This window comes from Nesoenas mayeri (genome assembly GCF_963082525.1).
Source record: "Nesoenas mayeri genome assembly, chromosome: 1".
Taxonomy (NCBI): Eukaryota; Metazoa; Chordata; class Aves; order Columbiformes; family Columbidae; genus Nesoenas; species Nesoenas mayeri.
Genome location: NC_137541.1, coordinates 70,260,434 through 70,286,369, shown reverse-complemented (window position 1 = coordinate 70,286,369; position 25,936 = coordinate 70,260,434). Strand labels below are relative to the sequence as shown.

General features: G+C 37.3%; 1 protein-coding gene across 1 annotated transcript in view; it reads right to left on the bottom strand.

Annotated features, from left to right (window-relative positions):
• The window catches only part of LOC308053212 (potassium voltage-gated channel subfamily KQT member 1-like), a gene marked incomplete at its 5' end in the record, with an annotated part of 492,142 nt that overhangs the window by 435,486 nt on the left and 30,720 nt on the right, over positions 1 to 25,936 (bottom strand). The window contains 4 exons of the mRNA XM_080364037.1: positions 1,830 to 1,970; positions 6,008 to 6,104; positions 8,987 to 9,065; positions 14,908 to 15,034. Of these exons, the coding sequence (XP_080220163.1) occupies positions 1,830 to 1,970; positions 6,008 to 6,104; positions 8,987 to 9,065; positions 14,908 to 15,034 (444 nt within the window). The remainder of the gene's footprint in view (positions 1 to 1,829; positions 1,971 to 6,007; positions 6,105 to 8,986; positions 9,066 to 14,907; positions 15,035 to 25,936) is intronic.

Genomic DNA, 25,936 nt, shown 5'->3' with positions numbered 1-25,936 from the left:
TTTTATGGGAGCCCCTAATGCTGCTGAACATCTCACAAGCAGTTTTTAATTAGATGAACTTCACACACTATTCAGCAAGACCATTAGTAAAACCCAAAAGAACAGTTGTGTTCCACTCTGTTTGGTCATTTGAACACTGGTGTTTGAGCTGAACTGCTCAAATATAGCAGAATAAGAGATCTTGTGTACTGGTTTGTTATCTTAAAGTAGACATGGGGTGTCTTTCATAAAATCAATTAGATTCTAATCATTTTGCTTTTAAAATATAGCACAATCTGTGCTTCTGGGATATTTGCTCCTTTCCTCCACTAGCTAGAGGTTATCTCATGTCTATAACCATGAGGTTTTATGTTCTGAAAAAATTATCGTATGACTGTTGAGGACTTAAACAAGTGGTTGTTGTAAGGGCTAGTCCATGGTTTTGTTTCTTCCTAGCACATTAGATAATCAGGCCCATCTGATCACTTAGTAGATTTTTCTTTTCTACTACATTATTTTGGTTTGTACTGTTTTGCACAGCCCAAAGTGATACACCACAAATGAAATGACAACCTAATGACAGGAATTTAATGTTTAAGAGATTTCTATACTGAGCTACTTGAAAAGTGGTAATTCACGGTACATGTAATATAATCTGTATTTCTGTATACTTCATTGCAGTAGAGGCTTATGGACCATCCAAGCTAAGGATTAGAAACATATATCTAGTAAGAACTTTTTGTCTGTCTTCCCAGGCTTACTTACCAGTTTATTTGGATGCAGATAAGCTATTGGTTTATGGCCCAATAACTATATCGTCATCTTTCAAGTCTATCATCTAAGAACAAATCCAGTTTCTCGTGTTTCAAATTACTCTTGAAATATATCCTTCTCCCTCTGGAGATGGCTCTGCATCTGTTCTAGTCATCTCATTTTTCTCTGTCACTAACACTGATGTGATGAATCTCCTTGGGTTTATTATAATGAGACAGCCAACTCATAAAATATATGAGGTTCTCTAGTGGGGAAAAGGGACCACAAGAGAAGAGATGGTTCATGCAACAGCTAATAAGAAGGGAAAGTATGAGTCACTGTGAGAAACGTAATGAGAAGAGTCATATGAAGGGAGTGTAGAAACCATCTGGTCTCTTATTCTGTTCATAGCTATCTATTCCATTTTCAACTGATTATGGGCATGCACACAATAATTACCACAATGTTTGCGTAATCCCAACAATGCTATTTTTCTTCATTTCACCAATGATTTACACTGATCCTGACTGATGATTGATACCCAAAGTAGCAGATGAATCTGTGAAGGTTTGACAGCTGCTGGCAACAGAAACCTGTAACCTGCGTCAAGGTCTGCATTATTACTGAGAGAGTGAGGTTTACACAAAAATATTAAAAAAAAAAAAAAAAAGAAAAAAAAAAGAAATAAAGAGTTGTTAACCTAACTTCCACAAATAGAATATGCTTTTAAAATTATGCACCTTTTGAAGATAATTAAGAAGTTTTTAAAATAGGTGGTATAGATTTTGGAGAGTATTTATACTCTTTTTTGAAACATGGATTTCAATGTGGACTTTTGGTGTCTGTAAACATTCAATGCCCTTTGCTAAAGACTTGTTATTGTGTTTTCACAATAAAATTTAATACCAAAATTTAAACCAAAATGGTTTAATTGCACTTATTATATTCCTTCTCATACATGTTTGAAAAAGTTATCAAGATTCCCTACAGAAATACATTCTGCAAAGAAAGAAATGCCAGGTTTTTTAAAAGGATCACATCTTAAACAGAAAATCTTGTGCACTAAGTTTGCACATGCATTTTGTTCATAAACTTACCACACCCCACCAAAGGGCATCAGCATAACTGGAGAAACCTGTCTTTCCATCCTCATCAACTGCGTCCTTCTCAGCAAGATAAACAAAATAGGATGAAAAAATTAATCCCAAGAATCCAATGTACAATGTTGTTATGAGTTCCTATTAAAAGAAAAAGCAAACAAGTACATAAAGTTCACATCATATATATTCTATACTTATAAAATATTACAAATATCTGGGGGTTCTTTGCATCACAGTAGAAAAAATAATATTTCAGGTACAAAATTTGCTTCCAGTAAAACAAGTAGTTCAATTACTTGTTTTATATTCCTATCAGACTATAAAATTTAAGGAGAAGCCATGATTTATACAAAATTACTTGGAGAGCTAAAAGTAGGGTGGGACATCTCCCCTATTTTATGTCTTGTGAATAGGAATAATTCCATTTAACTGTCCATTAAAAATACCAAATATTAATAAATTTTGAAAATAGTAAAACAGCTTTAGAAATGCAATCTAGGGAGAGTATACTAAAATAATAGGCCATGATACAGTGCTTGTGAATGCATCAGTTTCTCTACAGATTTTTGGACAGGAAGGTTATATCAGGACAGATGCAACTTAGATACAGGATTGTTACAGTCTTCAGGGAAAATGTGCTTGCTCATTTAAACAAGCCAAAATGTGTAGTGTCACAGATGCAAAAATGTGTAAAGCTTATAGAAATGGTGATATATTGTAATCAAATGAGATATTCACCTACCCCTCAGGAAAATCTAATACCTAGTTATGAGGGAAAACAGCTTATTTTAATGACTTAAAGTTTACAGTGCTTCAATAGTTAACACGTTATATTCATTTACTTTCTTTGCACATATTTAGACATTTTTATTATGCAACATTGTAGTACTACATCTTTATTGGCATCTTCCTTAAATTCTTGACAGAGATATTTTTCTCTCCTTGGATCCAAATCAATACAGGAATTAAAATATTCCCATAAGATAAATTTATAATTAAAACCTGCCCAAGAAGCATTTCCTCTAAAGTATGCCAGGTTTTCACAAGTTTTCTGTAACATTCTACTTACACTTCTTAAACCATTTATGAAGGAAGGTTCAGGTTTTGTCACCAGACTTTCTTCAGATTTTTTCGTTTCATTGCCTTATAAGAGCTTTCTGGGAAAATGTAGCCCTGGTAGCTAGTAACTGCATTCAGCAGCAGGAACCATACATACTCTTCCTCCTGCTATAGCACTAATTAAAATCTAGGTTTGGCAAGTTTTTAAGTGATCTTGGCACAAAACTAAGTTGGTGGTTTTTCTCTAATCATTTAATAGTGACCTAAATAATGAATTTTGATAGCATTCAGTTTTGCCCATAGGCAAGTCTTTTAATCTAAGCCTTAATTCTTTGTTGGCCTGTTAACTAAACAAGGCAGTTGAAAGAGGAAACAAAACTTGAGTTTTCTGTAGTTCAGATTTTTATGCTGGGGACCATTCTTTTCTCATATTTTTCTCTAATGATAAGGATACACGGTGTACTTGTAGATATGACTTAATTGCTCTGAAAAGTTCCTTATGTTTTCATTTATAGTTGACTATTTGCTTGTCTCTAAGACATACTGCATTGAAGAGGGAGTGCAGATTTTAAAATAATTAAAAATATGAATACAGTGGTGTCTATGAATGCCAAATATTATGAATGGCTATATGATCTCAAAACAAAGAATTTTGCAGAAATCATGCCTTAAAACTTCACATTGATATGATTTTTTAATAGATCAGAGCTTAAGAATGAAGAGTGCTGCCTATTACTAACGCCTGTTTTCAGCAGCAAGTTTTGGATACATATATGCAAAAGAAACAGCAAGATCAAAAAATCAAGTATTCACAAAGGTAAATTTGAATATTGAAAGACATGAGTCAATCCTTTTTTTTTTTTTTATCTTAGGTAGATTTATATTTTCAGTTGCAATAAGGACCACAAAAAATAAAATTCAACATTTAGGAAAAAAAAAACCAAACCCAAATCCAGAACTCATCAGTGACTCCCTCTTCAAAGCAGCAGAAGACCTCACAAGGCAAGGTGAGGAATAAGTAAAACTAAATGAGAGGCTTACAAGCTGGAAATGGATTGGCTAACTCAGTATGCCAGTAAGCTGCATGATTTTTCCATGTCTTTCCAACACCACATGTGATATTGACTCATGTTTTGTTGCTTTTGGCGAGAAATGCTTGTATAAGCTCAATCGGCTGAAAATAGAAGAGCATCCTAGCCAAACTGGGCCTGAACAAGTGAATACAGCTATATGTAAAATTCCAAAACACATGGAAATCATTGGTGACAACTTTAGTAAGCTCTTCTGGGCCCGCAGAGGTCCAAGTGATTGTTATTTTCACAGGTCACAAAGACATGAATTTATTTTCTCACATTGTTTAAGAGTTTAAGGTCCCGCTTTTTCTGAAAGAGTACCAAACTCAACAAATAAATGAGGTCCTTGTACTCTGCTTATAAAGAAAGAGCAGCTGAGGTGTTTTTGTTTTGGTTTGGTTTGTTTTTTTTCAAACAAAAATTTCTTTAAGAGGCTGGGCAGGAATAAAGATTCCATTTTCCCTTCCGTTTGGTACCACACTAGGGTTTCAGCTACACTTGTCCAATGTCAATACAGAACTGTGTGTTTGAAATTTTTTTTTATTAATGTGTTAGTGGGTGATCTGCTTTAACAAGTACTACAGATCTGTAGAGTTTTATATATCATCATAATCACTTCTTTGGACTAGCAGAACTTTAGGTGTGTTTATTCATAAATTCACTTCTCCAAGGGTATATTTTTTACTATTAAATCATTGAACTTATTTGTGTTTGTGACATTTAAGACTTAAGTGTTATATTTTGGATATAATATTTCCAGATTCTTGACTAAAACTCTGAACACCCACAGGAAAAAATTCTCTCAAACACCTCTGTCAGTAAGGTTAGCAAATGTTGAGAAAGTGTATTTGGATACCAGCTCTGCCCCAGCTAGATATCCAGGCAATGCAACCATAATAAATGAAGACCACACAGACTTGGAGCATTAAAAGTCATCCTGTTGTACAGGATGAAAGTAGGCTTTATACTAGAGTACTTCTAGAAGATTTATTTCAGATTGGAATGTTATGTGCATCAATACTGCACAGCCATCAGGATATAAAATTTCCTACAGTACTGGGGGGGAAAAAAATTAATTACAAATATACAAATATATATATATATATTTTATATATATATATATATATATATATATATACCTCCCATTCTTTGCCCCAAAACAACAGTTTTCTAAAACATCAAATGAAACAATATCTGTGTAGAAATCTGTAACTATTTGTCAATATCTTGAGAAGAAATCTACACTCATAAAGAGTAGGTTAAAAAACCACCCTCCTAAGTCAGATGTAAACATTCATAGCACAGTATTTGCCCCCCATAGTATGGTATGATATGCAAGATCTATTATGATGTTCATAAAGTTAAGTTGGCTTTTCATCAAGAGAGTTCACGAAGCCCCAAAATAAAGCCTTCAGCTAGAAATTTTTGAAAGTCTTCACTAAAACATTCAAGCTTTTCCTGCTTAATGAACTTTTATACAGAACAACTCTTTCAAAGCTTTAGCAGACATGAGTTCTTACAGACAAGTTTACCTCTGTGACTACACCCTTGAAAAAGTAATTTTTCTTGCATATTATCATAACACAGTATTTTTATTCCTAGAATAGATAGAACACTCCTTATTCAGGCAGAGAAAACAGAATGATTTCAATAATTTACTTTTTCTATTAAGGCTTTTCCTCTAGCACTTGTTTTTCCACAGAATAACCAAGCTAGGTACATATCTTCTGTGAAGACAGTTAACAGTATTTGCAAAAAGAAATGCAGCCCACATCATGGCATTTAATTAATTATATTGAAGGATAACATCAAAAAATACAACAGTTCATTTCCAAAAGAATACTGATGCTTATACCCTGTTAGCCTCTGATCTGAAGCAAAAAATATTTTTCCCATTTTAAAAGTAGAAAGAAATACATCATGGACTTTTAAAGTATTTTTTCTCTTGGAACACTGTTATTTTAAACCAGGCTATGATTTGAAGTCCATGAAAAGAATATACTAAATTAAACAAAATATTTGGGATCTTTAAAGATCAAGCACCTGGCGGTGTATGAAAACAACTGATCCTAATAGTCTCCAAGTGCCACCCTGTCGATCTACGTGAAGCATGCGAAGTATCTGGAGAAACCGGATCCCCCTGTAAGAAAAAATGGGACATTAAATAAAAAACTAATGATTGAAAACAATACTGCTCTATCTATACACAGTTGACTATGCTCACTAACATACTGCCGTATTAGAGAACTCTGATAGCACTGTCCCTGGCTAAACTTCCATCTTAGATTCAAGGCATCAAGGTATGTTTAAATCACATTTCATTATATTCAGAAATATAGAGTAGGACAACAATTAGCCAAAAGAAAAAAAACAACAAAAAGAAAGTCTAAAATATATGCTTTCATACCAAGAGGAGACCCATATTTTACCTAATTATGATGCTCAAATGCTTTCCTTCCAAGCAAAACCAGTGCTTCAGGCTTTGATAACATAAATATGAGCAAACATTTTTCTGTATTTGCCAAAAGCAGATTGCAAACCAAACATGGTATTACTGAAATCCTTTTTGTGTAAGTTATACAAATCATCTAATCAGAAATATAAAATAGTGTCCTATGTGATTTTAGGACAATAACTGAATCATAAACTCCCAATGTTTTCAACTAAAGAAAATAATTATTGATATGGTTCCTCAGCAGAATTTTATTCAATTAAAATATTTCATTCTAGTCACCCTTTCAACAATGGACTTTGTTTTCCTACACTCATCTTACTATTTTATCACTGAAAGAAAACAGTGAAGAGCAGGAAAGGACAAAAAAAATTTCACTAGAAGTATTTTTAGCTCTTTTTATCTATCCTTAAAATTTTGTTGTCGTTCTTGTCAGTTTTCTTTTTAAATTCAGTCTTCTTCACTGTGGCTACATTTTTCTGGGTTACACCAATAGCCAGAAAAGTCAGCATGGTGCCATCCTCAGTCACTGGGAAGTCGTGTTGTCTTCTGAAAGACCCAACTTTTCTTTTATTCAGAAATCAGGTTTTCTGAAATTTCACAGCTGATGGTCAAATGATCAAATGCTTGTCATTTTTTTGGAAAACACACAATAATCTTGACTATCAAATCATATATCAGTGACTGAGTACATGAACATCATGTTTCGTTATTTCTTTGATATGGCATTAGAATAATAATTTTAATTAACTGGAAACATTAAAATATCCACTTAAAACCTGTTAATTAAAACATGAGTCCAAGAAGAATTACAAGACTACCTAATACATGAGCACCAAGAGACTTCTGTCATGTTACAGCTCATTGGTTGCTTATGTCAGAGCACCACATGTAGCTCCCCTGTACAATTACTAGACACACCTTGACCCAATGGCAGCTCTTGGTTTTTCTGTTTCTGTTGTATCTGAGATGGTTATGGCTCTTTTACTGCCCAGTGCTGACTTACATGTTATAGGCAGGGAGTTTTACAAATAAAGATTTAAAAAACAAGATAGTGAACAAGAAACTCCAGATACACAGCCTCTGAACATGCACAACCCATTTCCTCTGAAAAGGGAAAATAAAATGGTTGGAAAGAAAACAATTTTTATCCATTTGGTGAACTTAAAACAGTAAGGACAGAAGGCTACAAGACTCTGCTGTGAACTCTGCAGTGCTACTAGGTTTCAGTCTCACTGGTTGCTGCAGGGATCAAAATGTCAACCTGTCATACCTGTTGGGTCTGGAGCTTGCAACTTCATTCTACAAGAAAACAACCTGACATGCATGACCCATGCTTTCTGGGATTGCTGAAATTTAGGAGAGGTCCAAACAGGACAACAACATTATACATTAGAAGCAACAAAAGCAAAGGCAAGAATGTGAAATTAATTCCTTCTTAACTAAGAAACAGCCACTCACATCACAGTCCTGAGGAAACCTGATGGGATTAAGACTTGCTTGACCCAGACAGTTTTTCAATGGGGCAATAAGAACACTGCAGAGACAAGGGTTAAGTTTCTCTGGCAGAAAGCATTCTGAGTGGTAGGACAGAAACTGTATAATTTAACACCAGGTAAGGCTGCACGGAGCCCAAAGCCACCTTGATTCACATATAAACACAGAGCAGTTGTCTTCATTAAGGTCCTTCCAACACTTCTAGCTAAATTAAAGAAAATCTTCAGAATTTTCACAGATGCCCTCCTCCTATATGAGCTGATGAATCACATTCATGATGCTTCTGTGAGTCTTTATCATCATGTAAAGATTAATGTTCTATGGAAATAGTTACCTTAAAATATTTTATACATGTAGTTCTCTCCAGTGTTTTTCTATACAGCTAGACAGTTTAGTTAGCACTGTACCTTCTCATTTCCCAGTGATTAGACTGCACTGGAAATCAGAGACTTGTAACACAACATGCAGCACATGCTGCAAGTTAAGTTAGAAGTGGGAAGAGTGGGAAGTACACCTATTCTGCTTATCATTCCTTTCTTTTATTTACCCACTTTATTTCCCGAAACAAGCTTGCAGTACTTGATGAAAGCTGAGCAAACACTGTAGACATCAAATGTTTCTCGTTCGTGTATGGTACAAGTTACTTGTGACAAACAAATCCACCAAAGCATAATTACTCTTTAAACAAAGTAATTACTTGCACTCAAAAAAAAACAGAGTTAAGTGCTGTCTGGATTACTTCTTAAATAAGCTGATGTTCTGTAATACTTCTTTTGTTTCAGAAAGAGAGCTATTTAATGTTTTATATAGGACACAATGTTCCTTTAATGTTTTTCTGCTTGGCTTCAGCATTCGCACGACTCTTAATAGGCCTTGTTTCTGCACTGTTGTTTCCCAACCAGTGACCAAGCACAATAACACACAGTCTGCCACTGTCCAGGGCTTCCATGTAATAACTTTTCCTATATTAGGAACATTACATATAGATCTAATCAGAAATTGGAAATTAGATATACATATAATATAACTCTGCTACATTATTATGAAGAGCTACAACCACTAGACAAACATACCTTATTGCAGAGGTAGCAAACACCTGTCCATTAGATCCTATGCTCAGAACAATAATTGAGGCTACTACAACAATTAGATCTGGTAAAAAAAATGAAATGTTAAGTGTTAGCTCTCAGCACTGAAACACACAATACAGACAGAATGAGGAAAGCACTTTAAAAAATAAGTTAGCTGAAACTATGGCAATGTAGCTGAAACTTAGTGGGCAATAAGTTAATGCAATACTTTCACATCAAAAAAATTCACATAAAAAAACAAGGATATAGTTTCTTCCATGATGAATTTAATAATGTAAATTTTAAAGATCCTGATAGATCAGGCAGCTTGCCACAAAAAAAAAAAAAAAAAAAAAAAAAAAGGCAAAGTCATACATACATACACCCTAGAAATCAATCCATATTTTGGCCCAGGGCTCTTGATTTAAGAGAGAAAAACTTTACTTTGATCATTAATGAAAGGCATAAAATATAGACAAATATCATATGCAGATACACGCACATAGACTTAGTTTAAGAATTGTATCAAAGGTGTAAAGCCAAGCTTTCAAATTTTAGGGAACTGTCAGAACAAACATTGCTAAAAAGAATCATAGTTGTTGGTTTACTTTGTGATCTAGTCTTTAATTTTATGAAAAAATAATTGTTGCCAGAGTTCCACTTCTTTTTTTCCACAGCTCCACAGTTCACACAGTTCCAGCATTATACAATGCAAATGACGGGTTGTGTTCACAGTGCTAGCATCCCTTATTTTCTCTTATTCTAGTTCAGTGAACAGACCTATGGCTTTGAATTACTGAGCCCTGCTCTAACATAATTCCAACAAGATATTTTTCTAATTTTCTCATAGGCGTTTCTGTGATAATCCTCTTCAGAGCACCTAAATGCTTCACTTTGAAATTCTAACCAGAAAATAAAGGATAGTATTATAAATGGATAGCAAATATAGATAGAATAAGGAAAAGTTTTGGTAAATTTTCCTTGCCAGTTTTAAACAAGCAGTACCTTATTCCTGAGAGCCCTTAACATTATGTAGCACTTCAATAAAAACAGTGCCTGCTGACTTCACTTGCAGCTGTGAGAGCTCAGAACCTCTATAACCTGACTTCAAAGACTTCATTTGGACATCCAGAAAATTAGGCACACTTGTGAAAACTGATTTAAATGACCATCACAGAGTTTCCATGTGATGCCAAGGCAAGATGCAGGATTGAATCCAACTTCAGACGGAACAACAGTTGCCTTCAATGACAGTAACTTTTTTTCCTCTCCTTTAAACATTCTCTTGCCTCACTCACAACCATGTAGTTACTGCAACAAATACTGCATCGGTTTTACAATCAACAGAATCCTTCACTTCACTCTCTGACTTAGATTATTTTCCAGTATCAGTCTGATTTTTGCTGTAAAAGCAGGATTCCCTCCCCAAGGGATAACAACCAATCAGTTTAAAGACTGTACTACATTCATTGTACATTTATGAAAATGAAAATAAATATAGGGAGGGATATGTTTAAGATACAGAAAGAACTGCCATTTTGGGATAATCTAACTTTTGAGTACCTGACCTTCCAAAATGTTTATGCAGTTCTTTTATTATGTACATGTGTGAACATATGTGTGTGTGAACATACATGTGTAAACACTCAGAATTTAGGGAGTTTTCTTCCCATCACATCGTAATACAGATCTTTGTACTTAAGCAAAGGAGGCATCCGATGTCCTCACTAAGTTTTCAGACACATGCATCCAATGACTGAGGGAAAGACCGACACTTAGGAAATTGTTTCCAAGCAGGTAATTAAAATAACATAGATTTTTCATCTGTACTTTCTGTACTTTCCACTTTTCTGAAAACGTGTTCTACATGGTAGAGATATTTCAATATTTTTCCCAAAACTTGTTCTCCTATATCTGCTTTTCTCTGTCCCTAATTTTCATGGTGGTTTCCAGTCTTTAGGCTTCTCACACTAATCCCAGTTTACTGATTCAAACAGTCCTATTTTACACTCTAGGTCTTCAGCATATCCTTCTGCCCTTAAGCTGACACTTTTCAAGCTCACGTATTTCGAACCTCCACCTTTTTTTTCCTTCAGCCTCCTGCTTGCTTATCAGTCTCTTTATACATCCTCCTCCCAGACCCTTACATCAACAACCCATCTTCTGCCATTTCACCAAGCCTGTATATCCCAGTCTGTTCCTCCTGCCCTGCCACTTCACCTTGGTATTCAAGCCTGGCATTTTTCCTTTCCATGTGCCCTGGGCAGTTTTAGGAAGAGCAATATAAAACAAAAATCAATAGACTTTTTACTTACAGCCCCAGCACTACTGCTCAAAGAAACCTGAAATTTGAATTGTGCAGGCTAGTGTTTCTCCTTAAGAAACTGCCAAATTGTTTTATTAAGGAAAAGCTTAACTATTTTGCATTAAATATCTCCACAAGACTGAAACTGAAGCAGACATTTGGCCTGGAAAATATCAGGATAAAGTGCCAGTATTTGTTTAAACAACTTTTTCAACTCTAAAAAGTAGTAGTATTTAGATTAGCATTACATTAGTATTTATGTCAGTTTTAAAAAAGAAATTATCAGGAAGACTTGGTAATTTTAAAAATTGAATTCCAGTAATTTATTAACAGTGGCACGTGGATATTCTTCTCAAACATTCTACTTATTTATGTGTTTGCAAATGTGACTGTACATACACATGAGGTGTAGACAGATAAAAATGACTGTGTCTTCTATATAATATGTGCACTACACATGTATATGACAAATCTGCACAAACCACATTTCCTGAAATTTAGCATGTGTAGGACACAGATTTGAAAATCTAGTCCACTGCTAGTCCAGTGTCCCCATTGCTTACTCCTAACATTCAAATCCTTGAGAAATTCCAAAGAGCTACCATCTAAAAATCAGCTTTCCAGTGAAACATTACTTAGTTCTGCATAAACTTTAGCACAGCACATAATGCAGCCTACCTAAGTACTGCTTCTTCTGAGCAAACTGCTGATGTGTTTCTAATGTTCTCACAAGTTCACTTTCTAGTATGCAATTCTCAACGTTTTGATTAAAAGCAGTTAATCCTTTTAGAATTTAAAACGGTAAAAATATTTGCATTTCTATTTTAATTGTTAGTTGCCATATTATTTTTCATAATGGAAATAGCCCTCAGCTTCCAGGTGTGTTCTCAATAGTCTGAAGATAATATGATGTCCATTGGGACTTAAATTAAACAAATTATATGCACATATTTCAATCTGATTTACATAGTATCCTTATTTTGCTGAACTTTTGTGTTCTACTGGCACTGCATAATTTAGGTTTATATGAGATAACTGGAACTTCAAATAGCAGGTGCTGATGATTTTTCAGAACTGTATACATAACTGATTAAAGGTGCTCATAAATAAAATTCTACTGCCCTTTCCTTAAGGACAATATGAGATGGACACACATATCGGGTCTTTACATCAGTAACTTATGTCCCGGTTATGTCTTTCAAACTGCATACTGTCAAGACTGGAAGAAACAAAAGTTAATTCATAAATTGGTTGTTCATGACATTTTCTGCAGCAACAATAACAAATAAAAGAGCTTGTGTAAGGACATTGTCTTGATTTTTCCTGTGTTTTGTACCTCCCTTTCATAAAAGCCTAATTAGGCTGAGATCTTCAGAAGGATTTATCTCCTAACTTAACTCTACTTATGTAGTAAGTAATGGAAGTGTTAAATCAATATTTAGGAAAGGTATCACTATTACAGCTGCTACCAGAGTACATGAGCATTGTACAATCTTCAAAGATCCTCATTCTGTAAATTAGGGAATGAAGAAACATGAAGAGGCAAAATTATTTTTCTAGGGATTCTTGGTATGCTGGAAATTAATTCAATCTATGCCTCCTGACAGGTTCTCTAACTGTAGAATTGTCTTCTCTCACTTATATGTAATCACCTATAACATGTCTGCAAAGAGGAGAAAAAATAGGCTAACTTCAGAAAACCTATATAAGAAACTAAAAAATTGTATTTATATGGTGGAGACATTGCATCATTTTCCGTTTTAGATAAAATTTTTAAAGACTATTCAGGAAATAGTGTGTCCCATCTTAACATTTTCTTTCCCCAGTTCTAGAAGTTGCATGTTAACATACTAATTTATGCAGCACGGAATGGAATAATATTAAACAAGTTTATAAAAGAAAGTAATAACTAGATTGACTTCTAAATCTCTTTCAGGTAATAAGCAACAAAATAATTTTTATTTACAATTAGAGAAGGGAGAAAAGGAAAACGAATGGGAGAAATTTCAAAAGTTCAAAATTGCTACCTAAATTGAAATTTCTAAGAATTAATCCAAATTTTAGTGTGGACAGATACCCATAAAAGTAATCTCTCTGATATCAAAGACATTTCAATGATATTTTCTAATTTTAAAATAAAAAATTTCATACTAATGCAAAAGTAAAATTAATACCTTATTTTTAAAATTCTGTTCTAATCCTTTAATTTATTTTTCTAGTGTTCATACTTTATTCTTGTTGGTTTGAAAATGATAGGTTGAGTCAGGATGATTCAATCTTTCACAGCAGAAGTATTTCCCATGTTTATCTATTTGGATTAGTGTAAACACAGTCTCACTCCATTTGATATGTAAAAACAAATCTTGACTTTAAATGTATTGTATTCTTACAGTAATTTTAAATGTAAAAACAGTACTGATATCTTTGAATGCACTATCAGCTGTAATCATTCTTAGCTTTTCTTAACAAAAAAAAAAAGACCATGTCTCCTCCAAGGGCTATACAAACATGAATGTTTACTGTGGTAGATGCACAATACCAGTGTACAGAACCACTATCAAGTTGAAATCATAGTTTAAGGGGACTGCCACATTTTCTCCTCCAACTGTGTACTCTAATACACCTACCTAAAAAACATTTCTTAATTGAAAGAGGAGTCAAGAACATGATTAGGAGAAAAGAGTTACCTATAGGTTTCATGGTTATATCATGAAACTAGATCTGATCTAGAAGCAGATGAAGAATTTGTTTGTATGTAATGAAACACTTATTTCTCAATAATCCAAAACTGAGTACAGTATCTCATCCTATTATTCACTGCCCACATCCACACGTATGATATGTTGTTTCCCAAGTTTTTGCACCAAGTTTCATAAAGTCACAGATGATTAAGTAAATATCGACTCATTCTCTCCCTCTCCCCTTTCACCTCTTGCATTTTGCTCTAATTACAACTGAATGAGCTGATGTTCATGTCATGTAAAATTCACAGCTCTACTGGAGTCTATATAAAATCACAGACTTAAAACAGAAACACTGATTTTATGATCTACTACAATTTTGTCCGAACATCACATTTTATTAATCACTCATTCACTGTTCCACAGGTTTTGTTAGTCATCTCTCCCTCTAAACTCTCTCTTACTACAGAGGTGTTACGCACAGTAGTCACTCGAACAATCTGAACTACTTAACTTTAGTAATACCCAAGAGAATTTGTCCTGAGTTATACTTTGCACTTCCATGTTTTTTCCAATTTACGCTCACCTTTGTGTTTGCTTTCTAATTTCCTTAGAAATTCCTTGGAAGGAAGTAATTTGGTTTCAAAAGCTTGACAGTTTTCTCCAGTTACACAAGTGGATTTAGTCGAGATTTCTGCATTTTACAATTTTGCCTTTCTTAAACTGATGTCTGCCTGTGTCTCACTGCCATATTTTAAATGTTCCGTTCTACCAATCCAAAAGAAGAAATAATTGCATAGGTTCAGAAAGTAGATAAATGTTTGAGTGACAGACATAGCTCAGAATTGCAATATGGCCTCTGCAGTAGCTGACGTGTTTACTTTAAACTGGATGATAATAGCAAAGTTAAGGGAAAAAAAAAAAAAATTAAATCTTACCAATAATTGATATGGGTTTTCTGGCAAAGCGTATTCTTCCCTTGAAGCCAACATACTTACTCCTGCAGCCTGCAGACCACAATCGGACCACATATTCAGCACCAAAAAACACAACCAGAACTATTTCCTATCAAAATTAAAAGGACAAAATATCAGGTTTATTTCATTAAAAGAGTCACTACAGTTTACACATCTTATTCCTATGACTAATACAAATAAGTTTGTTGAGCTGAAAGATGCAATAAAAAGGACTGTGCCTAATCTGTTCACTTTTTATATGCATATGCCAGCCAGTATGTAAGAGAGATATAATCTGTTCCTGAATGTGATTCGCATGAATGGACAGTTTAAGCTTCATTTCATCAGTATATCATACAGAAAAACACAATATTCTTCTTTTGTTTATTTCCAAATCATATTTTTTTAAAAAACAAGGAGCGGAGGGAGGCTTCAAGCCTATCATTCATAAAGCTAACAAATATATGAAACATTTCTAGATGATCAAACAGAAGTTATAAATATAAAACTAGAAAGTGTAATGCCAGCTTTTGTATATACAAAATCGAATCACAGAACTTTTCAAGTCAAAAGGGATCCAAAAGGGTCATCAAATTCAACTTCCTGCTCCTCACGTAAAACTAAATCACATGACTAAAAGCATCATTCAGACTCTCCTTGAACTCTGACAAGCTTGGTGCCATGTCAGTTTCCCTGGGGAACCTGTTCCAGTGACTGACCACCCTCTCAGTGAAGAAATCTTATCTTGATGTCCAGTCTGGATTTCCCCTGACTCAGCTTCATTCCATTTCCTTGTGTCCTATCGCTGGTCAGCAGGGACAGGAGATCAGCACCTTCCTCTCCACTGCCCCGCGTGAGGAAGTTGTAGACTGCAGAGAGGTCACCCCTCAGCTTTTTCTCTTCCAAGATGAACAGACCAAGTCACCTCAGCCACTTCTTTTAAGTCTTCCCCTCCAGGCCTTTCACCATCTTAGTCATTGTTGTAGTTCAACCCAGCAGGCACCTAAACACCACATAGCTGTTCATAGACTCCCCGCTTCCCTCAGTGCGATAGGGGAATCGGAAAAAAAGTAAAACCCGTAGGTTGAGATAAAGACAGTTTCATAGGACAGCAAAAGAAGATATAAAAATAGTAGTAATTATAATAACAGTAGTAGAAGTAAGAATAAGAATAAATGAAACAAGTGATGCACAATGCAATTATTCACCACCTGCTGACCAATGTCCAGCCCGTCCCTGAGCAGTGATTGTGTCCCCAGCTAGTTTTCCTCAAGTTTATAAGCTGAGTATGATGTCATATGGCATGAAACACCCCTTTAGCCAGTTTGGGTAAGCTGTTCTGGCTGTGTGCCCTTCCACCTTCTTATGGACCACTGGCCTCCTTGCTGGCAGGCCAGTATGAGAAGCAGAAAAGTCCTTGTCTTAGTACAAATATTGCTTAGCAACAACTAGAACATCAGTGTGTTATCAACATTATTTTCATCCTAAATCTAAAACACAGCACTATACCAGCTCCTAGGAAGAAAATTAACTCTATCCCAGCCAAGACTAGGACATTTGATCTCCTCTGGACATAGTCTAAAATTTTTATGTCCTTCTTATAATGAGATGCCCAGAACTGTACACAGAACTTGGGGTGGGGCCACACCAGTGCAATGTAGAGTAGGACAATCACATCGCTTGCCCAGTCAGCTATGTTGTTCCTGATGCACCTCGGGACAGAGTTGACCCTCTTGACTGCCAGGGCGTGCGGTTGACTCATATTCAACCTGCCATCAACCCAAACCCCAGATCTCTTTCTATGGGACTGCTCCTGTCATCCCCCAATTTGTATGTACAACCAGGATCATGATGTCCCAGATGGAGAATCCAGCACTTGCTCTTTTTAAATTTCATATGGCTGGTGACTACCCAGCTCTCTAGTCTATCCAGATCTCACTGTAAGATTTCTCTACCCCTGAGGGAGTCCACAGCTCTTCCCAGTTTAATATCAACAGTGAACTTACTTAAGGTACATTCAATTACTACATACAGATTATTTATAAAAACATTAAAGAGCACTGGTCCAAAAACTGAGCCCTAGGGAATCCCACTGGTGACTGGCTGCCAGCCTGATGTAACCCCATTTACTATAACTCTTCGAGATTAACCCATCAGCTGATGGCTCACCCAACTTATTATGAACTTGTCTAGCAGTGTGCTGGATGGTTTATCCAGGAGGATACTATGACAGACAGTATGAAAAGCTTTGTAAAAATCCAAAACCACCACATTTACCAGCTTCCCTTGGTCAAGTAGATGGGTGACCTTGTCATAAAAGGAAATTAAGTTGGTTAACCACGACTTTCCCCTCGTGAACCTGTACTGGCTATAACCTATGACTCTTGTCTCTCAAGTATTTTTCGATAACTCCTAGCATAACTTTCTCCATAATTTTTCCAGGCACTGAAGTGAGACTGATTAGCCTGTAATTACCAGAGTCTTCCTTTTTAGCCTTCTTGAAATTTGGAACAACATTTTCCAGGTTCCAGTCAACTGAGACCTCTCCAGACTCCCAAGACCATTAAAAAGTAATAGAGGTCCCGTGATGACATCAGCCAGCTCTTCCCATATGCTAGGATTAATCCCATTGGGCCCCATAGATTTATGCTCATCTAGCTGGAGCAGTGAGTCTCAAACAAGTTCAAAGTCAGCTGGGAGTTTATCATCCCTCCAGTCACGGTCTTCCAACACAGGACTCCTGGGTTCCCAGGCCCCACCATCAGTGCTGAAGAAAGAGCTGAAGAAGGCATTAAACTTCACTTTGTCTATGTCCCTATTTGTGAGGTGATCCACCTCACCAAGCAATGGCCCGGTGCTATCACTGATTCTCCTTTTGCTATTAAAATACTTCTAAAAGTCCTTTTTGTTGTCCTTCACTGTGCTGTCCACCTTGATCTTGAATCAAGCTTTAGCCACATGAATCTTCTCCCTACAGTGGCAAACAGCATCTCTGCAGTCCTCCTGTGTTGCCTGTCGTTGTTTCCCATGTCCATATGCTTCTCTTACTCACTTAAGTTCAAGAAGAAGATCCCTGCTCAGCCAAGTCAGCCATCTTCCCCACTTGCTTCACTTCTAACACTGTAGAACTGCCCATTTCTGCACTCTTAAGAGATGGCTCTTAAAAAATGACCAGCATACATGGACCCCAATACCTTCAAATGCAGATTCCCGGGGAACATTACTAACGAGCTCCTTCAGCAGCCCAAAAGTCTCCTCTCCAGAGTCAAAGTTTCGGTGGCAGTTTTTCTCCTACCACCAACCATTTGAAACTCAACTATGTTGTGGCCACTATGGCCAAGACAGCCACCAATCACCCTTTGGCCCATGAGTCCCTCTCTGTTTACAAACAACAAATCTAAGAGGGCATATTTTAGTTGGCTCCCTTAGTACCTGCATCAAGAAGTTATCTTCAACATGCTTCAGAAATTTCCTGGACCTGTTTGTGTCTGTTGTATGATATTCCCTTTTGATGTCTGGGAAGTTAAAACTGCCCATAAGGACAAGGAGAGTTGATCTACAGATATCCCTTAATTCCTTGTAGAATAATTCATCAGTGCCATCATCCTGGCTGGGTGGTCAACAGTAGACTCCCACAACAACATCTGCTTTATTTGCTTTCCCCACAGGCTCTCAACCATGTCATCACCAACTGTAAGCACCATACAATCCAACCGCTCCCTTATGTACAGTGCCATCCTTGCCGCCTCGCCTGCCCTGCTTATCCCACCTGAAGAGCCTATAACTGTCCATCACGACATGCCAGTCACAGGACTCATCCCACCAGGTTTCACTTACGCTAACAATGTCATAGCTCTGGGACTCGATCAAAGCTTCTAGCTCCTCTTGTTTATTTTTCATGCTGCATGCATTAGTATAGAGACATTTCAAATGTGCTCCAATGTACTCAGCACATTGTAGAGCAAACTGAAGGACTTTGCAAGCACATAGTTCCTCAGATAGTGTCATGCCACTCCCAAGCTTATCTCTAACAAGTCTGTTTTTATTCCTGTACCCCTTCAAACCTAGTTTAAAGCTCTTTCAATGAGCTCTGCTAGTTCTTGCACAAGGCTCCTTTTCCATCTTTGAAACCGGCATACCCCACCTGTTGCCAGCAAGCCATGTAAACCAACTCATGGTCAAAATACCCAAAATTCTGCTGGTGACACTAGGCTGAGAGGTATTGACCTACTGGTTCTTCCTGTTTCTTGCCTCATTATTCCCTGCAACTGGACAGGTAGAGGAAAACACTACTTGACTACTTGTGCTCCTTATTTTTTACCAGTCATTCCAAGGCCCTGAAGTCTCTCTTGATTGCCCTCTGACTTCTTATTGTAACCTTATTGCTGCATACATTAAAAATCAGTAATGGTTAATAATCCAATTGCCGTATCAGGGCAGGAAATTTTCCATCGTGTCTTTAACCCGGGTCTGAGGGAAGCAGCAGACTTCCCTAAGAAGTGTGCCAAGGCTGTTCCCCTCAGAAGGAGGTCTCTTATGACAATGATTAATCTTTTTTTCTTTATGTAAGCAGTTTTGATGCAGGGCATAGGCCAACCTAACCTTGGTGACACCTCCAACCTAAATGAACCGTCATCCTCACCAGTTGGTTCCACTTGCAGAACCTCATACCTATTATGCAAGGGCACCTGGAAAGGTGGTGTAGTCATGGAGGAGACACTCCTGCCATGGTGCACAGCAGCTTGTGACCCTTACCCCATATCTCCTACATGTTCAGCCAGATGGAGGGAGGATAAAGAACCCTCCACATGATGTGTCCTATCTGCCTGAGAGGCCTTTCCTATAGAAGGTAGGGTGCAGTTCCAGTCGGCTGTCTCAGGCTCCCTGATACTCCATAGCCTACTCACCTCCTCCCAGAGCTCCATCACTAAGCGGAGAAGTTCCTCTGCCTGGGCACACCTCCCACAGGGGTGCTCACTGTTGCCATCCAGTACTGGCACAAGAGCAGAGCAGACCCTGCAGCCTGGACATCAGCATCTTCTCACCACAGCTCTGTCTGGGCAGCTGTGTCAGTCGTGGTGGGTGCAGGGCTTAGAGAGGACAAGGCCTTCTGCCAGGTGGATACTATTGCTCCCTGGTCAAGCCAGCAGAGCTCCAGCGCCCTTCGGCACAAACTGCTGTGCCACACCCTGGCCACTAGCGCTCCCCAGAGGGTTCTTGTTTTGGGGGGGGGCAGTGAGGAAGAGGGGTTCTCAGACCTACCCAGGTCTCTCCAGCTGCTGGAGCACAAGCTGCGGACTCCTGGCAGGTTGCTCTGCTCCCTGAGGTTTCCTGGCTCAGGACCCATCTCTGTACGCCACGCCAGGGTGCTCCACTGAGGATCGTGCCAGCACCCAAACTGCTCCCCTCTGGGACTCAGGTGAGCAGGGTATACATAGCATATAAAATAAAAGAATTATCTATATTTTAATATTACATCCCTCTATAGCACTATATTGTACAGCACATGAACAAGAACCAGTATACTTTGAGATACTTCTAAAGGAAGTGGATTAGCAAAGATCATAATACGGACAGATTTGCTGAGATTTTTTGTTCCTTCCTTCCTTCCTTGTTTTCTTCCACCATTGCAATATGCTAGCACAACCAAAACACAGCTTTTAGGCTTTGTTCCAACCCAAACCGTATCCACTAACTTCGAGTCACCAAACACCTACTATATAAATTTCAGCCTTGGAAAATATTTGCATTTTAACTTAGACATGCTTGCAATCTGCACCTGGGCAATTCTAAAGCACTCAGAGAGTAAACACACTTAAATCGCAATTTTCACTGAATAACAATACCAATATGTCTTTAAAATTATCATGGTTGAAACTAACTAATGGTTGAAAAGAGTCCAAATATTTCACAGATTAAAAACAAATAAGAAAAACTCTACACTAACATACAAAACATCACATCAAATTTTATTTTTATTTTTAACAATGTCAGGTTAACATTTCTGTATTCACTTCTACCTCCTTGTTTTGCCTGGAATGAAAACCAAGAAAATATGCAGTCTTCCTCTGTTTTCATGGCACTTTTCAGCCTGACTAAAACCAAGGATAAGCAGAAAGAAAGTTTACAGAAGATTTTTCAAAGCAGAAGCACAAGAAAATATGCAACAAATGAACTTCACAAGTTTTATTTTTTTAATTAATGTATTATCTAGAGCTTCAACATGTAATACTTCTAAGTTTGTGCTCTGTCTGAAATCTGAATGCAAGCATTTATTCAAGCTTAATAGCCAAACCACAATTCAAGGATAATCCTCAAAGAAAAACAATTCTTGCGTTTCAGGGATCTCATAAATTTTCTACATTTTTAGCAGGTTCCTGGTGTCATCATTTAGCATCATTTGTTTTCAGGTCTGTTATTAAGGATCTCTTATTTCTACCAAACTAAGCAGAACACCGTCTATATGGACCAAACAGACCTACAGGAGGAATGGCACTGAAGCTTTGCAGTAGATTGTGAAGTCATGAGCACTTCTTTCTGTAATTTGGCAGAAAATTCATACCAAAGCTTGAAATAAAGGAGCATTTCTGAAGCAAAACAGTCCTACGCTCTTATCTGCAGACTAAATTGGCTTAGCTTCACATGTGTTCACTGTCTTAGAAGAAGAAGCAGCTCTGCAGAGAGGGATATGGAGGTTCTGGTTGACAGCAAGTTGAACATGAGCCAACAGTGTGCCCTGGCAGCCAAGAGGGCAACCATGTTCTGGGTGCATCAAGCACAGCATTGCCAGCTGGGCGAAGGATGTGGTTGTCCCGCTCTGCTCTGCACTGGTGTGGCCTCACCTGGACCTCTGTGTGCAGTTCTGGGCACCACAGGATAAAAAGGATATAAAGCTACTGGAGAGTGTCCAGAATAGAGCTATGAAGTTTGGTGAAGGTTTTGGAGAGGAAGCGATATGACAATCAGCTAAAAAGTCACTTATTTCAACCTGGAGGAGACTGGGAGGAGACCTCTTGGGGGCCACAGCTTCCTCACAAGGGGAGGAGGAGGAGCAGGAGCCAATATCTTCTCTTTAGTGAACAATGGCAGAACCCGAGGGAATGTCAGGAAGATGTGCTGGGGAGGTTTAGTTTGGACATTAGGAAAAGGTTCTTCCCCCAGAGGGTGGTGGAGCAGTGGAACAGGCTCCCCAGGGAGGTGTCACAGCCCCAAGCCTGACAGTGTTCAAGAAGAGACTGGACAACACCCTCAGACACGTGGTGTGAACAGAGGGGTTGTCCTGTGCAGGGACAGGAATTGGACTCAATGATCCTTGTGGGTCCCTTCCAACTCAGGACATTCTGTGATTCTATTCTATGATTCTAAGAAACATAATCAGAAAGCATCGCTTATGTGATTTCATTGACAATGTCTGTAACTCACCATTTGACAAGGAAGGATATCCATAGTAATTCAAATGAAAATAAACATGCCATCCAGCTGCATCAAAAGCATGCATCTGCCACTCAGTGGCATTCCATTCAATGCTGGTCCTAACAGACAATGCTGATGGCAGTGGAAGAATCATTTCTACAGGAACTGCATATTAGATTCACTGGATCAGTTAAGTAAAAAACTGTGAGAAAGGAGATGAGCAGATAGGTGCTGAGGAAGTAAAAGCTTCTTAGGCTTAGGTTACTCCTTGTTGAGCCTCCAAGAGTACTTCTAAAAGCTGAAATTAAAACTATATTTGGCCTACGGGTATTTTATTCCCAAGGCAAATTCCAGAACCCATGATTTTATTTCAACCCTTCTCTGAACCTCAGTGGGGAAAGAAAGGGAAAGCAAAGCTGCAGATTCTTTGAACAGAACAGCTGTCATAAACTGTCAGGACATTTGCCATGACCCATTGAAGGATCAGGAGACAGGGGTGGAAAAACGGAGAGCATCATCCTTTGTCTGGGGCACCGACCCTGCTTCAGAGGCCCAGCCAGAGGCACATTGTACTGATAAATGTACCAGCAGAGAGCGGTTTTTAGGCAGCGCTCAACTCAAATTATCTTCCAGGAAGCGAAGCACAGAGTAAGGAAACAACAGGACAGACCAGATTCTTCACACTCAGGTGTTAGTCTCTTCCTGTTTTGTTAGTTGTAAAGGATACTCCTGGCAATTCAAATTGCCACAGTAATACTAGGGAAAGCGTTTAACATGCAATAACTGCCTAACCACTGTAAAGAACTGACACATAATATAATCACAGATTTTTAACTAGGTTTGTACTGTCTAATATCTCTGCTAAAGTCAGCAGCAGCATTCCTTATTCTGCGCTTGTTCACTGGAAAAAAAAAACAACAGAGCAACAAACAAATCAAAAACACAAAAACAAACAAACAAAACCAAACCAAAACAAAAACAAAACCCCAAAACAACAACAAAAAAAGCACATCTATAATATACTTTGCCCAGTCAGGTGGAATCCCTTAAACACATTTAATCTTGTTTTTCTTTTTCTTAAGTCCAGCCACTGCATAAGTCTTTTTTTTCCTCATAAAATAGAAAATAAAATAACACATAATCATGTTTATGCCATTCTTAGTGTAACTCCATTTCATTAATTTTACTAAAAATATTTTTAAAAAATAAGCTTAAAGGGAAATACGTATGCAAACATTTTCCATCCGTATCTAATTCAATCAGTCAAATAAGAAACTCTTGTGAAAAAGCTGTCAACATTTACCCAAGGATGTCAGTGATGACCAAATAGATAAATACTCACTTTAATACAGAAAATCAACATTTTATACAGAGGCGTGTGTAAGTGAAACATATAGCCAGGAATTTACAATATGTTCCAGTACAGTTGTGGATAACTGCATGGGGGAAGCAGGAGAAGCAAAGGAGTTCAGCTGAAGTGATTAAAGCGCACACATGAAAAAGACAAGTATTTTCTCAGCTGCAGCTGTGTTTTAGGTGGAGAGCACACACAAGGCTCTCTTCACTTTTTTTATTGGAATATTTAGGTGCTCGGGTAAAAGGAGGAAGTGGGATGGCTAAATGAATAGTGTGTGTTCATGAAGATTCAATCAAGGAATGGCAGTTCAAAACAATGAAGCCTCAGAAGCAGGCATAAAGGTTTAATAGTCCAAATGTTTGCACACGTGTACTCATGTCCAAAATTTAATCTGATAACCCATCTTCAAGGTTTTCCAGTCCTTAGAGCTGAAAATGTCAGTTTAGTGACCTGTTTAGCTTAATAGCTACTCAAATGCTATGAAAACCTACTGATCCTGAAATACTTATTTCCTATCATCATGCTTGCTCTTATAAAGATGACAAACCATCATATATGAAAATATAATATCTAATACATGGAAAAAGAGATGCCAAACACTGTTAAGTGTCCTATAGTATCATTAGCTCATTCGGACCTACATCTCTTAGATGAAACCAATGCACTTAATGTTTAAAAGTTTGTTGTCTGAATACAAATGAATTTGTTTAACAACTATTTGAAAAATGTTTCCATGTGCATCTGCTAAATTTGCTGAATTTGCTGACTTCATACCAGGAGTATCTTTATCTTTCAGTTAATCAACACTTGCTATTTCTTGTACAGAATGAAGTTGTACCTTAATGACGGAAGCACATGGTGCTCTAGTCATATTACCTGGTGATAACTACCACTCAAGTCAGTTGGGTGAATCAGAGACGAGGATTTACTTTTTAATTCTGCTTAGAAAGGCAACAATTTTTCTATGAAGAAAATTAACTACAGTCTCAATTATTTTTGAGTAGGAGTTTTTTCTAGAATTGCTTAATTCAGAAAGATACCGCTAAGACAAACATTATCAAATAATGAATCAAGAAGTTCAAGAAGACAATGCCTGAAGTTCTTCGTTCCTCTATAGATGCACCAGTACCCTCCAGGAACCTTCCAGTTCCCCAACAACACATCTTGAAGCCTCACCTGAAGGGACCACCTCTGGTAGGAGAGGAAGTGTTTAGCATTGCTCCTGGAGTGGAATCTATTCAATATGAGTATCCACTTCGGAACTGTAAATAAACATATCCATGTTTCTTGACCTTTTGCTTTGGGAGGGTCTCAAAATTTCGAGGGGATGAATTGGAAAAATCCTGCATGTACCTCTCCACTGTCCTCTCATTCCCAAGTAAGAAATGTTTCTCTAGTCTCTTGGGCCGCATTCGGACACCACTTTGCACAGGAAACACTATAGAGCTGGAGTAAGAAGTGAGTAAGTGCATTATAAGTTGGCCCTTTGTTACTTTGTCTCAGCCATACTTACTGTACAATTTCTATTTTAGATAGTTGAAAATCACACAGCAATCATCCAGCCAACGTGTTCTGTACTGCATTAGGGCAACCCACAAGATAATATAAGCCACAAGAATAATTGTATCATAACTCACATAAGGAAGCTTAATAGTTACATTTGATTCCAGGAAGACTATGGTAACTCAGCAAGATCACTTAGAAGACAACTTAAACTTATGGAATGTCTTGAAAGATTTGTAGATTCAGTTTTTTCCTAATATATTTAATTTATGAAACAATATTCCATATCTATTTTAATAATGTCTTATGTTGTAATAATATAATATTCCTGATGTATTTTTTCATCTTCCTACAGACCAACAACAAGCTCAGAAAGAAATAGGGGTTCTCCTTCTTGTTTTCTTTCTCACAGGTTTACAAGGAATAAAAGAATAGCGCAAAAGCTTTGGAGTCATGTGCTTAATTTTGTTCAGATGTGTTCTACGCTAACATAGTCCAACTCATAGTATGAAAGAAACAGCATACTTTTCTACTGAAACACTTTACCTGCCAGTTCACGTAAGGGACTGGACACTTCATTCACACCTGCTATTACACAGACAATATACACTACACAAATATCACAAAATTACACTAAATATTACGGGACCTACTCTGCTTGCCATAATCTGTGAGAAATCTGTTATCATCTATAAGAAATTACATGCTGAGGCCAAAAGGAGGAGTACCTGTGAACCT